The sequence below is a fragment of the Marmota marmota genome, unplaced genomic scaffold, assembly GCF_001458135.2.
Source record: "Marmota marmota marmota unplaced genomic scaffold, marMar, whole genome shotgun sequence".
NCBI classification, from domain to species: Eukaryota; Metazoa; Chordata; class Mammalia; order Rodentia; family Sciuridae; genus Marmota; species Marmota marmota.
This window is the reverse complement of record NW_025999869.1, coordinates 2,323,938-2,340,220: the sequence shown is the minus strand read 5'-3', so window position 1 is coordinate 2,340,220 and position 16,283 is coordinate 2,323,938. Positions and strand designations below refer to the sequence as shown.

Here is a 16,283-nt window from a genome sequence, read left to right as displayed (position 1 = left end):
AATGTCACCAAGCAACAGGAGTTTCCAGTTCCTCTGTCATCCTAGGACTGTCACATATGTGGCCCATTGCTGATTGAAATGTCACCATGTGGTGTGGCTGTAACTACTGAGCACTAGGTTGGGTCGTGTGTCCCTGAAGGTGGGGGGAGGGGAGCAGAGGACCAGTGCAGGGTACAGCCAGAGCAGGTGGGGAAGGGACAAGGGTGGCAGGAAACTGCCAGTCCCTGCTGACAAGGAAGGAAGACAGCTAGGATGCCCTTGAGATGCCCGGGGGCAGTGCCTCAGCACCCAGCAGTGGTTCCTAGGTACCAGTTCTGGGAATCAGGGCTCCTTGGAGAAATGGGGGATCCCAGGCCTGGGGCAGGGAAAGCGGGAGATGAGCCTCCTGTGTCTTCTTGTCCCCCTTATGAGGAGGGGCTTGGAGGGAAGTGGAGAAATAAAATGACACAAAGCCAGATGGACAGAGGCTTCCACTGGCAAAATCTGGGACAATTTGAGTCCCCAAAGAAAAAAATGACACCGGATACTGGAATCAGCCATCACGGCAGGACAGAATCACAGAGGTACTCTCTGGCCACCTTCTCCGTGATGCTCGACTCAACCAAGTGACACAGCTGGGTATGAACATGGGATTCACAAAGCCCTACCCACCCCAGCAGTTCTGTCCAATCACAAAGGTCCAAGAGGACTGCCTGCAGACATCCCTGAACCAGAGTCGACACAGGGACACACTGAGATCACCTGCCGTCAGACACAACGAGAAGACAAGAAGACGCGGTGTCACTTGTCACTTGGGTACTGCCCCCAGCAAGGTGTGGAATCACAAGCCCTTATCAGACAAGAAGATCTGGCTTGTGGCCTAAAAAAGTTCCTGGAACCACTCCAGATTAAAGGGGACAAAAGAGGTGTGGTGAGCCCAACGCACTTGAGGATCCTGAGCTGGACATGCTCTCCACAGAACATCTAATGGGGCAGCTGGACAAACGGAAGCACAGTCTGGGGCGAGCTGGAAGGGTGCCCTAGGGCACTGGCCAGGTGCTTTTACCCAGGGCATAATTCCTTGTTGGCAGGAATCCTACGTGAAGCTCTTGGGGGTGATGAGGCGCTGGGTCAGCTGCTCTCAAATGGTCAATGAGTTATTTTTACTAATAAGTTTCACAGGGAAAACATTTTTAAAGTCATTAGGAATCTACCAAGTCAGGCATCTTAACTTGGGGATGTGGTTCAAAGTCAGATTTTGCAAAATGCGGTGGACGCATGCAGATGTTATTCAGCCTTAAAAAAGGGAGGAAACTGGCTCAGGCCACAGCATGGTGGCCCTTGAGGACACTTTATTTTTATTGTAAAATTAATTAATGTATTTGTTCTATTAAGTTATACATAGACACATATGACAGTAGAGTGCCCTTCGGTTCATTGTATACAAATGGAGCACAATTTTCCATTTCTCTAATTGTACACAGAGTAAGGTCCCACCATTCCTGCAATCAAACACGTACCCAGGGTAATGATATCCATCCTTGAGGACACTTGGAGTGACATAAACCAGTAGCTAAAGGACAAACACTTACCTGCAGCACCCAGAAGGGCCAAACTCATGATGGCAGAGCAGTGGGGGCGGGGGCTGGAGCTGGGGAGGGAAGGAAGGCAAGTCAGTGTGGGAGAGGAAAGTTCTGCAGGTGGACGGTGGCGCCAGGCGCAGCGCATGACCGCACTGAATGCCCCCAACCGGGGGCTCAGGGTTGGTTAGGATGGTAAATCCTGTTACACGTGTTTTACCTTTTTTTAAACTGGAGGGAAAGCTAGGCTTTGGAGTGATCCCTGGCTGGGACTCTCAGCCTGGACACTTATCACTAATGACCTCAGGCAAGTGCATATTTGTCAGTGAGGACAACGGCTCTGTCCTCAGTGCGACCCCAGAATATGGGAAAGCACACGGGTACCTCTCCAAACAGGTAGCCCCCTTCTCTGTCTGCATCCCAGACTCCGTAACTCCACAGGTTGCTCCCACTCTCAGCCTCCAGGGACCTCCGCCCCTCAAAGCTGGGCAGTAGAACAGCTGTCTTCTCACCCTGGGAACGTCCTCGGGGTACAGCAGAGGAGAGCCATCCCTGCAGGGGGGACTCAAATCTCACCTGCTATCTACTCAGGCTGTCCCTGGACAGAAAGGCACCAGAATAGGAATGGTGATTGCTTCTGGGGTAGGTGCCTGAGGGATGGAGGGACTTCGGGGAAAACTTATCCTGTGAGACCCGTTTATTCCCTCTGGATATGCTCCCAATTATAAGCACTAGCTATGTAAATAAATCAGTTAATGGAATCATGAGCTGAATACTCGAGTGGTAACGAGAGGCCCCAAATGGCCCCCTCCTTCCCTCTAGTCCCCAGCCCCTCTGCCCCCGGCGTTAGACCCCTGCGTTCTGTCCAGACAGCTCCTGCCCTCCCTTGCGCTCCTGCCTTCGCTGGCAAGCTCGACCAGCTTCTCCCTGCCCACCTGCTGGTCTATTCTGTGGCATCCTGACATCTGAAGCGCCACTGCCCTCTCCCTCAGGGAAGTCAGTGAGAGGTGCCCATGGCAAAGGGAGGGCGAGTCTACCTTGGCCTCTGCCGCAGGCCCAGGGCAGAGCACCACTGGCACCTCGCAAGTGCCCTGCAGGCATATGTGGAGTGGACACACCATTGAACACAAAAGAAATCCAAACCACCTTAAAACCAAAGTAAGCTCAACTATAGCCCCAGCAAGCTCACAGAGATGGCGGGAAATTCTCAAATGATACCAACGCGGGTGTGAGACTCCACGCTCCTTTCACAGACTGTTACCATGGAAAATGTCATGTAATTGCCAGCGTTCAGATGGGCTCTCTCAGCGCTATTTTTTAGAAACTGCATGTGAAACCTAAAATCATTCAAAAAGAGTGTAATTTAAATAAAGCAGTCAGTGGGAACCCGATGGATCAGCTAAAGGTAACCACTAAGCTGAGGACCACTAATGGGCAAAGCAGTCCAGTGTCACCAGGTGGCTGCCAGTAGATGCTGCAAGGACACAAATGAACCAACATAAGCAAAAGGAGCTGTGTGGCAGAAACAGACGGCAAGGTCAAGAGCTTGTCCTTGTTGCTGCTGGTTGCCTTCAGTGACGTCTGTGAGAAAGACAAGCGTGCAGAAGGGAGCTCCCCAGTTCCCGAGCAGACACTGAAGGTGCAGCGTCCAGGTTCTTCAGACTTTGGGCCCCGAAGAGCAATAGAAACCATAGAAACTGCTGTGACAACCCGGGGACCTCCGCCCTCACAGCTCTGCGGCAGAACTGCTGTCCTCTCACCCTGGGAACGTCCTCCAGGGACAGCAGAGGAGAGCCACTCCTGCCGCAGTGGGAATCGAATCTCACCTGCTTATCACTTCATGCACCGAAGGACACGGGCTCGACAAACTGTCCAGCTAACACGGCGGATGCGGGAAAAGCGAGCATGTGACTTGAGAAGAATGAGACTGAGGCCATAGAGATGCGCAACGGATCTGAAAACTGAGTCCCGAACAGGGTCCCTGGGTGGTTTCTGGCTCATGCTGCGATTGGATCGTCAGACAAAAGCCCTGATATGTTCCGGAAACTCAGTCTGATCAGAACAAATCGAATAGCAACCCACAAGCCTTCCCAGAGTCTGTGCGAGGGCCTCCTCCGCCGAGGACTGGGAGCTGCATGCCTGTGGGGACAACAGGTGTCCTGTGTCTCACTTGGACCTGGCCCAAGGGGAAGATGGAGACAGGGAGAGGGTGGAACCTGGCAGAGCCTGAAGCTAGAGGCCACAGAAAACAATGCAACAGGTCAATTCCTCCCCAAAAGTGGAACCCTCTAGAACAAGGGCCACCTTCAGAGCCTTGGCTAAGTGGCCTTCGGCTGGCTGTCCAGGGAGCCTCTGGAACATCACAGGTGTTGTGACATCACAGTGTCCCATTCTTTCCTTCTCTGACACTCCTCTGTGGCGCAGGGAGCAGACAAGACACCTCCCGCATCAGGGCCGCAGAGGGGAAGCCACTCAGCCCTAGGGTGGCCTCGAGTCTGAGGTGGCGGCTAGATGGGGTCTCTGGATTCTCCTCCACGCAGTAGAGGAGCGTGTTCATGGGGAACATTTGCTGTACTGGGGGCTGCAGGACAAGGGGGACTTACAGCACCCTCCATGCCTGGTTCTCCTCCTCTTCCAGGCACGAGTGGACTGTTCTTCACTGTTCTGCTTCAGTCAGGTGAGGCCACATGCTCAGTTCTGGACAATGGGCTGAGGGCAAGTGACGTGTATCACTTGCCAGTCAAGTGTCCCCTTCCCTAGCTGTGCTCTTGGGGAAATGGTCTTGGGTTAAGATTGTAGCAAGCAGAAGGCTCCTGAGCTGCGTGAGGAAACCGACCTGGAGAGCTGCCCTGCATGACAAGTGGGGACTCTGATGTTGGGTGCCAGATGTTGAGATTTGGGTGCTTCTTTGAGCCTTCACAATTATCATCATGGCTAATGCAGTCCCCGAGCCCAAGCAGTAGCCCAGGATTGGACCAGCACGCTGTGAGTTGGCAGGAGAGCCGAGGGTGCCACGATGCTCAGTCCTCGGGCCAGGAGAGGCCCATAGACTCCTCCTGCTCTCCTAGACAACCACCTTGACACAGGAAAGCCACCTCCCAGAGCAACGGTGGGCTTCCCTGACCACAATCTATCACCCTCATCCACTGCTCTCCTTTATAAAACATCCAGTGGCACACAGACCATGGCCTCCTCTGGCTCTGGCCCCAGACACTGCCACTTGGGAATCAGAGGTTCCCAAGACTGTGGGCTGCATCAGCTGCATCCTGACTGGCCTCCACCCACCCTGACTCCTGGACAAGAGCTGTGCGAGTGGGCTGCTGTGCCTGGTTCCTTAATGGGGTCATGAGAAGGAAATGAGTTTACACCTAAGAAAATGTGTGCTACGCCGTGGGCACCTCGCTCGTCTACGTCTTTCTTTTAAAGGCTCGGGAGTGCAGTGTTTCAGGGAGGATGGCCAAGGGATGGCTGGAGCCTGGAGTCTGCAGGACTGGCAAGGCGGTGATTACTGCCATGTGGCCTTGGCCGGTGACAAGATCATAAAAGCTGACCTCCTGGCTCCTGCTTGGATGAGCTGATGGTCACAGTGCACATAACAGTACCAATGAAAGCTTGGCGGGGCCAGCTCTCCAGCCTGCCTTCCTTGCCTGTGGGGCATCCTCAGGGCAGCCTGGTCCCCTGCCAGGGCTCATCCACACGTCTTTCAGACCACATCTCAAGCACCAGCCTCAGAGTGCGTCAGGCCTGGTGTCGGCCAGGCCCTGGGCAGCTCCAACCCAATGAAGGCCTTCTGCGGAGTTCCAGCGAGGCCCGGAGCTGCGCGGGCAAATTATCTCAAAGACTGCTCATGGCTTTTGAGAGCTTGCAAGGTTGAGTGGTGAACAGGCACGACTAAGGAAAGTCCAACTGCAGTCCTGGTAAGGGACATGGGAGAACCAAAGCAAACAAGAAAACCAGCAGGCAGTCTCGGCTTCAGGGGGGACGCTGAGCGCGTCTCCTAATTAACCCTCCTTACCAGTCACCGCCACCAGCTTTCAGAAAACACTCCTAAAATGACCCTGACGTCTAGCGTGCCTGAGGATGGCCTGGAGGGCCTGCTGGCCCCAGTCTCTGCGCCTGGCAGGTCTGGGAGGAGCACAAGTGCTGTGGTGACACTGCTGTTGGCTGCTGAGGTCCAGAGCCATCGTGGTCCCAGCTGTCAGTGCTGTGACTGAGGACGCGTGGGAGCCTCTACTCTGCCTCATGGGCAAGGAGCGGAATGAGAAAGCCACCCTGTGGTCCCAAACATGAGGCTCCAGGCTGAGGGGCGGGCACAGGGGTGGGATGGTACGGGGAGCACGCCCAGGACAGTGGCCTCCAGGAGCAGTGTAGATGCTGACAAGAACTCAGCTCCCCACGCGGCTGACTCGGCCCTCCCTGATGAGCTCCCACCCCACCTGAGGACGAGGTGGCCTGGGCCCGGATGCTACACTCTGTTATCTTTTAAGCTTTCTCTGTGCTGCCCGGGGCTCCGCAGAAGCCAGTGGGTTTCCACCCACAGGGAGAGAAGCCTAACTGGCTTGAGTCGGTGATGACTGCTCATTTCTTGTTTAGGGATGGGGACAGCAAGGACATTTAAGGGGCAAAATATTTTTGGCAGCCTAGCCTGCCTCGAGGAGGCATCATTCTATTTTATTTATCTCTGACCACATGATGGCTCAGGTTCTGCAGGACTAACCCAACACCCGAAGCATGAGGGCCCACAGACCTGGCTGGCGACCAGTTGCAGAAGGCAGAGGCTGGCTTTCTTGTCCCTTCCCTTTCTGGGGCTGTCTTGACCAGCCTTGACACTGCCAACTTGAGTATGTATGTCCAGGAAAAATGGGCACCTTTTCTGCTTTTGATTTGGCTCAGCTAAGAGCCCAGGACGCCTCGACTTCAGTCTTCCGTCCCAACAGATGTGGCAGGTTGTCTATGGTTACTTCCTTAATCTGATAACATTCTGCCACATTTTTTTTCCAAAGGGAATAAACAGCCTAGGCGACTCCTGGTGCATATGACACAGTGATTAAACAACAACAAATAGGTAGCTGGCAATATCCTTCAACGTTCTGTGAAAACGAGGGCACTTCTCACCCCCTGGCCTAGCCTTCCTTGGTAAAGGAAAACGCAGAGCAAGAGACCTAAGACAGACCAAGAATGCCCGAGACATACAAAATGCCAGCTGAGCAGCAGAGGCGGGCCAACAGAAGCTTCTCTGTGCTCCCTGGCTTGCTGAGCTCAGCGCGGGACAGGCAGGATGCCGGAGGCCCATCTCAGAGCTGCTGTGCAGACATCTCCCTCATGGGGAAGCCTCATGGACCCACAAACTGGCTATTCCACATTTACCGATCAGGACAACAGAGGGGACCGAGGACCCCTTCTCTGGGCATCAGGGCTGTTGATTCAACTTTGACTGTTGAATCCTGTGACTGAAAAGGCCAGTGACCTGCTTGCGTGGGAAACGGAATGGCACACACTGGAAGCGGGAAACAGACTGTACTTCAAACGTTACCACCTGCCCTGCCATGGGGGTGCTTGCTTAAAAAGGAGGGAAGTTGCCGTGAGACACCTGGCTGCACTCCTGGCAGGACAGTCCTGAGTTAGGGGCACTTATGGTAAAGGTGAAAGTGGAATATTCATTTTAACATAGAACCAACTGAATTGGCTAAAACTCATCAGTGAGGGCTGGGGTGCGGCTCCGTGGCCGAGCGTGCCCTTGGCATGCTCAGGGACTGGTCTGATCGCAGTGTGTGCCTGCACAAGGTTAGCAACATCTAGCAACAGACTCAACCAAGAACCAAGGACTCTTTGAAGAAATCTTTGATTCCAGCTAAGATTTGCTACAGTGTGTCCCAAACCCTGAAGCATCAGTGTCACCTGGGAGGCTGCGAGAAGCACAGACTTGGGTTCCTGTCCAGAATTTCTGAAACAAGCATGTTCCCAAGATACCCAAGTGACACTTCTGCACACCTGAGCCCAAGAATCCCTGCCATAATGTACTGCCCTCAGCTAATGACCAGGGTCAGCAATGGTCCAGGGAGGACACTACCTGCCCTGACCTACTGGACGTCCCAACCTCACTGCCAGAGCTGCTCCAAGGTACAGCCACTGAGCCTCTGCTGCCTTAAAGCCTCAGTCACGCACAGAGGCGGCCCTCCACAGACTGGCGTCCATCACTCAGTTGAGGCTACAGACCAGAGTATCAAATGATTTTATTACAAAACTTAACGCCATTTACTGATAATTTACTTTTCTAAAAAACAAACGCATCCAAGGCTCACCAGCCTTGGAGGACAGGAAGCAGCCCTGCACAGGAAACCTGCAAACATTTTTCTTATGCCTGATGTCTCGGCCTCCTTGTTCACTCTAAGTTTCCACCTTCTGTTACCTCTGACACGGGGAGGAAACTGGCTAGAAGAGTCACAGACAAGAAGGTCACAACCAACTTTAAGGCTATCTGATGCTAAGGGCTTGTACACATAGTCTGGAACTTTGAGAAAGGTATTGGACGAGCGCTGTCAGATGCCTACGCCCCACTAAGCAGTACAGTCCCTATTCTCTGAATTACCTCTGGGACTGGTTAGGGTCTTCCGTGGTAGCCTCTAGTCATCCCAGAGCACAAACCCTAAAGTCCATGTGCAGTCTCCTTGTTCAAGTATAAAGCTGTCTGGGAACCATCCCAGCGGCTGTAGTGTTCATACTCTGTAGTGTGTACTGGGTGCCACACCCCTGGACAAACAGGCCAGTGGCAGCCCAAGGAAGGGACACCCACAGACAGAGTTCCCACTGCCAAGCTTGCTCCTGTCCTATCTGGACACTGCCCCACAGTCAGGGTAGAAATCTTGAGTTCAGAAGCCCCCAGCCGGATGAAGTCATGCTCTCTCGGAACAGGGATCCATTTCTTCACCATTAATTAAATGGAGTTTTCAAAAGGTGCCAGGAATATTCTAGAAGGAAAAGATAATATCAAAATTCTACCCTTTGATAAGAGAATATATTCACTTAATTTTGTGTTTCTAAAGGAATTTACAATTGAACTTGAAAGACTTAAAATGAATGCTTTACACTTGGTGAAGTACAGAGACAGTGCCACCCGGGGGATGTCCTGCTGGCCGGCCCTTCACTCAGGCATCATTTGGTCACCGTGATCTAATGGCCCCAGTCAGTGTGCCCACTTACCTGACCTATTAATAACAACAGACACCTTCAAGAATCTTGGCAAGAGAACACCAATGGCAGAATGAGAAGATATACCCTAAAAGTCCACCGTTCATATTTACTAATGTCTCTCCAAACCTGCAAAAACATCCATTTGTGCATCTCCAGCGGATTTTTGAAATGAAGTGTAATTCCAGACTTAATATGAGAGGGACAGGACTTAATACACGTAACTATGGTGGAGGTACTGTGGACTCGGGGAACTAGTGTCCAGGAGGCTGGTCTAAGCAACCTCAGCAGACCCTTGCCCGACTCTCCCTGCGCACACCAACCATCCCAGCCCATTTCTAAAGAAGTGTCTATTTGTAGCTTAAACGCTTAGCTCTGGTAGCACAGAAAATCACATACCTGTCGACACAGGAAGGTGCTACCAACCAGTCTGCACTGAAAGATGACCCCTTGCAGGAGGTGAGGCCCACCCGCAAGAGCCCTCTTCTGAGTACACCTGGAGTCTGATCCCATCACAGCCTGTCCCTTTTCTATCCATTTTCTATACCTACAAGCTGGGGGTGCCTGCTCCTGGGCTTCATGGCATACGGACCTTAGGAAGTGTCCTGGGACGGGGCAGGCAGGTCCTGGCTCTCTGGGTCAGGAGGAGGTGCTGGCACAGCTTCTTTTTTCTGGGCCGCCAGGAATTCATGAATCGCTCGTTCAATCTGTGGCCTGAAGATGTGGTTGAGTTTTGGATCCACCACCTGAGAAATAATCCTGTCTACTCCTGCTTCCAGCATTCCTGACCTTATGGAAACAAAACAGAGCACTCTGTTATTTAGTTCCTTTGAGTCACCTTTAGGCCCAGCAAGCCCGAAGTGTCACCTGAGAGCCTAGTAAAGGTCGACCTGAGTCTTTCCGGAGATTTCTCTCACAGGGCGAGCCATCCACCCTATGCCAATTTTGGGGCACAGACATCCACTTTTGAGGGGCAATTCACCACCAGCAGCTCCCTAACACTCCTGGTTCACAGTTTCACCCACAACTACTTCACCCTGCACAGAGGAACCAAGCAGAACCAACCAGACTGCCCAAAGAGCAAGTGACAACAGGGAGGAGAGAACTGGACTTATGCAGGTTGAAATCCTGAATCGTAGCCAGGCACGATGGCACACAATTTTAACCCACCTAGGTGGCTGAGGTGGGAGGACCCAAGTTCAAGGTCAGCCTGGGCAATCTAGTCAGACCCTGTCTCAAAAAGAACTGGGATGGGGCTCAGAGGTGGAGCACTTACGTGGCATATGTGAGGCCATGGGTTCAATCCTCAGCATCACAAAACAGAAGAAAGAAAGAAAGAAACCTTAACTGAACTGTCAGAGCCAGCTGGCCTTGGAGTTGACTGCACTTCCTCCAAACTTGCTCTCTTAACAGCCAAAGCAGAGGCAGCCCCTGCAGCAATGCTGCACGCGACCTCAAAGCTAAGCCACACTAACCAGTTGGGACCACAGTGTCTATGACTGTGGTCCCAACTGGTTAGTTGGGACCACAGCCTTCCGCCAGGCTGCTAGGTCCAGGCAGCAACAGGCAATGGGAGGCAAGCGGCCTTCTGCTCCTGTGGGCCCCCCTTCGGGAGTACTTCGACACTTAGGCAGAGCCCACCACACTGTCCTCAGAGGCCGAGGCTGGAGCAGGGAAGTGAGGAAGACTGCAGTGACGGAAGCAAGCTGCTTCTGAGGAGTGCAAGCAGTCCCCAAGGCCCTCAACCTAGGCCCCTTCCCAGAGGATGAAGCACTCACCCCTGTAAAGGCAGGTGGCAGGGCTTACTCATCTCCTTTAGATGGGTCTTGGGCATTTGAGCTTTCCCTTGGGTGGACACAATTCCACAGTTATTGGGCAAACAGATGGCCGGACACAGAGAGAGACAAATCAAGGTGTGACAAGAGCCGGAAGCCAGGCCCCAAGCGAGGAGGACTGCTCATGAAGAAGGGCTTCCCAGACTCCACGGTGACAATGCTTACTGACAGAAGCCTGTTAAGGTCTGTAAACAAGTCAAGATGGCGCCTGGCTTATGACAGCCTATTATGGACCAAATGTCTGTGCCCCAAAATTGGCATGTTGAGACCTCAGCCCCAATGTCACAGTATTCAGAGTTGGGGCCTTTGGACGGTGATCAGATCATGAAGGGGAGCCCTCATGAATGGGATCCGTGCTCTCAGGAAAGGGACCCCAGAAGGCCAGCCAGCCCTCTCTGCGCCATGAGAGGACATACTGATATGCTGGCAGCCTGAAGCCAGAGGACATTCCTCAGCAGAACCCAGCCATGCTGGCATCTCTCAGACTTTCAGTCTCCAGAACCGTGAGAAATAAATTTTGGTTGTTTATAAGTCACAGAGTGTGCTGCCTTGTTAAAGGATCCCCAACTGAGCAAGACACCTGATCATGAAAAACACAGTTCCAAGAGAGGGTAGCTTATTTTCCTGGAGATTTTAAAAGTGTTTGGAGGAAATGTGATACCTTGTTAGACAAAAATAGAAGATGGAATGAAAACATATCCTGCAATTAAAAGCTCTGTTACCCTCCCCTGCTCCTGAGGAGCCAGACTTCCTGTGAAGCCCTGGGGCTGCATAGAGAAGGCCTATAGTGCCGAGGCCTGAGCTTCGAGGCAACAGGGCCTATAAGTTCTATTTGGTAACGGCACGCCAGAGACAAAAATCAAGTCTTCCTTTCAAATATTAACTAGAGTTTGCTTCAAACTCAAAATATCAGCAAGAATCATGAGAAATGTTCCAGTGTTAAAGTCAAATTCTTGCTTTCATATTAAATACATTTGAAATCAAATGAGAAAAAAAAAAAAGAAATGAATGAAAACTTACTCAGATGATAAAATTATGTAGAAAAACAAGGAAATGATGACCAGAAAAGTCAGGAGTGGGTGAAGTCCTGCAAGGGGACAGGGATGATCAGGCTGGTGGACCTGCTCACCTGGTGTATGGTGAAGTTTTCCGGGAACTCCCTATTAAGCTTCTGCAAAACCAGGTGCCTACCACAGACTAACTCGGGAACGGCCCCAGGGCTCAACATGGAAATTAACAGCGACTGACAGCCTTCTGACAGCCTTCGTGGGTCTGGCAGCCTTCCCACAGCCCTGAATCATTCTGTGCTTGTCTGGCTCTCTCCTCACGCTGGCCAACCCCAGAGGAGGTCGGGTAAACAAGGGTAGCTGCTGTCACATCAACTCTAAAACCAGCGTTCACAGTGGCAACACATCTGAGTGCCAGTGACAGATATGTAATAATCGCTGCTAGACAAGGGGCAGCCTCTGTCTCCGTCCTGCTGGAAGGCCTCGAAGGCCTCGGGCCACAGTCTGCTCCCTGAGAAAGGCAAGGTACTGACTGAGCAGAGGCTCTGGAATGAGGGCGAGGCTGTGCTGTTTCCCCAACACCAGGAGCTCCCGCCAACTTAGCCTTATTTGTTAAAAAGATTCATATTTTAGTAGCCATAAGCTGTACTGAAAATGCCAGCTTGTTATTAAAAATCTTTTCTACTTTTAAGTATCTAAATTTTGAAACCACTGTAGATTCGTAGGAAGTTGTAAAGAGATGTACAGGGAGGCCCACACAGGCACCCTGAAGTTTGCGCCTCGACAACCGACAGCACGACTGCAAAACCAGGACAATGGCACTGGTGCAACCAGAGTTTAGACCCGAGTTACACCTGCACTCATTTGTGTGAGTACCGCTCACTTCTGCACACCTCCGCACACCTCCAGGCACCATTGTCACCTGTTTTGTGTTATTCTAAGAGAACAGCAGATGTTGTCGATGCATAACAAAGAGGTTTACTTGGCTAATGACTCTGAGGAGTGGAAAGTCCAAATAATAATGGTCCTGCTCAAGGATGAAGTGGGCATGTGTAGAGACAGATTCCCTGGTGAGAAGGAAGCTGGATCACTTTATAACAACTGATTTCCAGGGAACCGATCCAGTCCCATGAGGCATATGAGGCAGCACTGACACATTCATGAGAGCAGAGCCCCACGACCTCACCACTTTCTACTAGCACCCCCTTTTAGATTCTACCACCTCAACCCCACGTTGGGGACCAGGTTTCCAGGTACAGCTTCCAGGAACCTTTGGGAACAAGCCACAGCAGTACAACTTTATCCCACGAACTGATACATTAAGCACCACTATAAAGTGCTGAACTGTGCCATCACGAGGGCCCCTGTGCACGCCACCCCTCCCCTGGCACTCCAACACCTGGCACCCCCAATGTGCTCTTCTCTTGCCTCTGTAACTGCTGGCTCGTGGATGCTCCAGGAAAAACTGTGCCAGGCATCCCTTCAATACCGGCTTTTCCTTGCTCATCACAACTCTCTGTATTTCTATTTTAAAAGAGACAGGTTCCACAGGCTTTTAGATACAGAAGAGTTTAGTGGATCCAGAAGTCCTGAAAATAAGCACTGGTGTTAAAGGATGAGTCATTTGGAAAAAGCTGATCGGAGGTCACCTGACTCACCCCCAGCACTGACATTGACGAGCTGCCTGGCTGAGCTCTGAAGAGCCCTAGTGGAGGCCTGATTCACTACTGGGAGGCAACACTTTCCAAGACTGTCTTCCTGGGGCGGCTACCACCCTTGCGCAGTAGCCTGGGTGGACTCCCAGAACTCACAGACGCCACTTGCCTTTGTGAGCACAAAGATCAAGCTCCTCTCGCCCATGACCCAAACACTGGTATCTTGGTGTAAAAATCACATTCAGACTACACACCTTACACTTCAAAAGTGGGGAAGGCCTCACAATCTAGAAGACTGCAAAACCAGGACAATGGCACTGGTGCAACCTACCCAGCCTGGGTGGGCCCTGGAACACCAGCTGGGCTCTGCCACTTCACCATGGCTTTCCCGAAGGCACAGATGGCTGCACTTGCATAGTGCCACTGCTCGTCTCTGCAGGGCCCCAGGCTGCCTGCCCAGGCTTCGCACCTGTGACTCCTGCCACAGCAAGGGCCCCAACCCTGCTTACTTACTGAACCACACTCTGCCTCAGCCCATTTCGTAACTGGTTCTTGTTCATCGTAGGATTCCACTCCTGCTTGTCCAGATGTGTTGACACAAAATTATCCACTTTTTGCCTCAGGTTTTGGTAAGCTGGCTAAACCATGAGAAAGAGACAGTGTTAGATGTTACATGCGAGCTCTGGAACTCAGCCATTTACAACACTGCTTTTTCATAAAAATGTGTATTTTCAAGTCTAAATACCCTCCATTTGACTATGGCGATGGCCACGTCACAGGACAGTTGAAAATTAATGGCTGTCACGAGTGTTCACCTCATGGTGGGTGGGGCACAATGCCAGGTGCTGTGCTTACATGATCCCATTTACTTTTTCAAAAAAATGCAGCAGAGGGCCCATGAGCAGACTGCTGCCCCACCTGAGATGAGGCTTTTAGGCTTAGCAACAGTACACCTGTCAATGGCTAGAATGTGTCGAAGTCAAGGCTGGAACCAGGCGCTTCCAAATCCAGGGTGCTGGGGGTCCAGGCAAGGCCCCTCCACCAACAGCTGTCGGATTCAAGCATTGCCCCTCCCCTCAACCCGTCATTTCATCTGTACAACTGTTCCTGCCCCACCACCAAGAGCGTGTTCCAGCACCAAACTGGAAAGTCCCCTGCATAAAAGCAAAAGGCCACGGCCACCTCAGCTGACCAAAGTCGAAGCCTGTGGAAGCCTGTGGGGAGGCCACGTGCGGGCCATCAAAGAGCTGGAGGCACACCTACTGGTCACATGTTCCAGACACAGCTATGGTCAGGAGAACAAAACTACCCAACTGCACACTGAGCACAAGGAATGTGCATTCTGAGCCTGAGAGCTTGCGGGGCTGTCAGCTGCTGTCTCCAGAGCAGGCTGGTGGCGTGGACGGCTGCCGGACCCCACTCCTCACACCCTCACCGGCAGGCAGGGAATACTTCCTCGCCCCAGCGATGCTCACCTTGGCAATATGGAGCTCTGGCCAGGGGAGTGTTGGCACGAGGCCTTAACTATGATTTTGCTGTCTGACCTGGCTCTGCTCTGATGGCCCATTTGAAGGCACATAGCCTGCCCTAGCGCCAGGGGCCTCAAGAGCGCACACATGCAGCAGCCCAACCCCAACCTATAGCCTGGACCCAAGCCCAGACAACCCACAGCCATGCCACCCAGCTGACGTCTAACTGGATCAGGCGAACTCTGCTTGACCCTCAGCCCTAACAGCTGAGAACAAACACTTGGTAGAATCCAGACACTGTTTGTTATGCAGCGTGACTGGCAATTTTGCTAACAGCCAAGGAAATGAGACTGCCCAAGGAACCACTGGGCTTCAACTCCATGAGTGGACTCTTCCAAAGGCCAAGAGGGCAGGGGACTGTGGGGAGGACCAAGCAGCTCCTTTTTCCAGAAGCCATCTTCTCTTCACAAGGGGAGCAGGGGCCAAGTGTCCTGGCCACACTAAGACAACGCAGGCACCCTCTGCCATCCTCAGAACCGCAGTCCTCTCCCCCCAGAGAAGCAGCTGTGTGTCATCACGGGATCCTAATAACCAAAGGGATGATCTTACTCTGCAGGGAGAGTCAGACAGACAAAATAGGGAGAAAGACATGGTGCCAGGGAAGAACCTCCTCCTGGCAGTTCATTTAATCCCTCCTTGGATCCCTTGAGACAATAGATAGCCCCTGCTGGAAGGAGTCACAATTAGATTTGTCAACTTGTAACCATGAATCCCTGTGTTATACCCTCTACCACTCAAAATAACTTGCCTGATTTGAGATAAAAGCTGTTCACTGAAAAGACAGTACAAGGACCAAGGACCATCGTCCTTAACCTTAACAAACCCTGATAATACAGACTGATCCCTTCAGTTCAAGAATTCAAAACACCTGCCAACATTCTACGTACTACCTCTCTCTCTAGAGAGAGGATACCACCTGTCTGCCCGTCTATTTAATCATATTTTGGAAGCTCTAAAAAGCATACTATAGACATCATTTGTTCATTTTCCTCTAAATATGCCAGCAGTCTGGTGGCCTAAGAATCTGCCTTCCTAACAAGTTCCCAGGTGAAGTTGCTGTTGCTAATCCAAGAATCACACTTTGCAAATCATGGGACTAAAGCACCAAATCTCAGATCAAATCCGCCCGAAAAAACGTTATGATCAAGAATGAAAACAACCTGGTAACTCCCACAACTGCAGCTAAGGAGATAAAAGTGGAGAAGGCTCCAATGGCCTTCCCAACACCCTTCTCAATTCTTTGTTGTTTATTTAAAATCCCAGGTTTTGTTGTTGTTGTTTTGGTACTAGACAGTGAACCCAGGGGCATTTTACCACTGAGCTACATCCCCAGACTTTATTTTTTGAGACAGGGTCTTATCAAGTTACTTAGGACTTCACTGTATTTGCTGAAGCTGGCCTTGAACTTACAATCCTCCTGCCTCAGCCTCCTGATTGCCTGGGATTACAAATGTGTACACTACCTCAACATGTGTCCTTTTTTTTTTTTTTTTTTTTTTTTTTTTTTTTT

General features: G+C 51.6%; 1 protein-coding gene across 1 annotated transcript in view; it reads right to left on the bottom strand.

Annotated features, from left to right (window-relative positions):
• Window positions 1-7,775: 7,775 nt before the first annotated feature.
• The window catches only part of Bod1 (biorientation of chromosomes in cell division 1), a 9,566-nt gene continuing 1,058 nt past the window's right edge, over window positions 7,776-16,283 (bottom strand). The window contains exons 2-4 of the mRNA XM_048814813.1: window positions 13,758-13,882; window positions 9,340-9,536; window positions 7,776-8,527 (exon numbers count right to left, since the gene is read on the bottom strand). Of these exons, the coding sequence (XP_048670770.1) occupies window positions 9,341-9,536; window positions 13,758-13,882 (321 nt within the window). The 3' untranslated portion in view covers window positions 7,776-8,527; window position 9,340. The remainder of the gene's footprint in view (window positions 8,528-9,339; window positions 9,537-13,757; window positions 13,883-16,283) is intronic.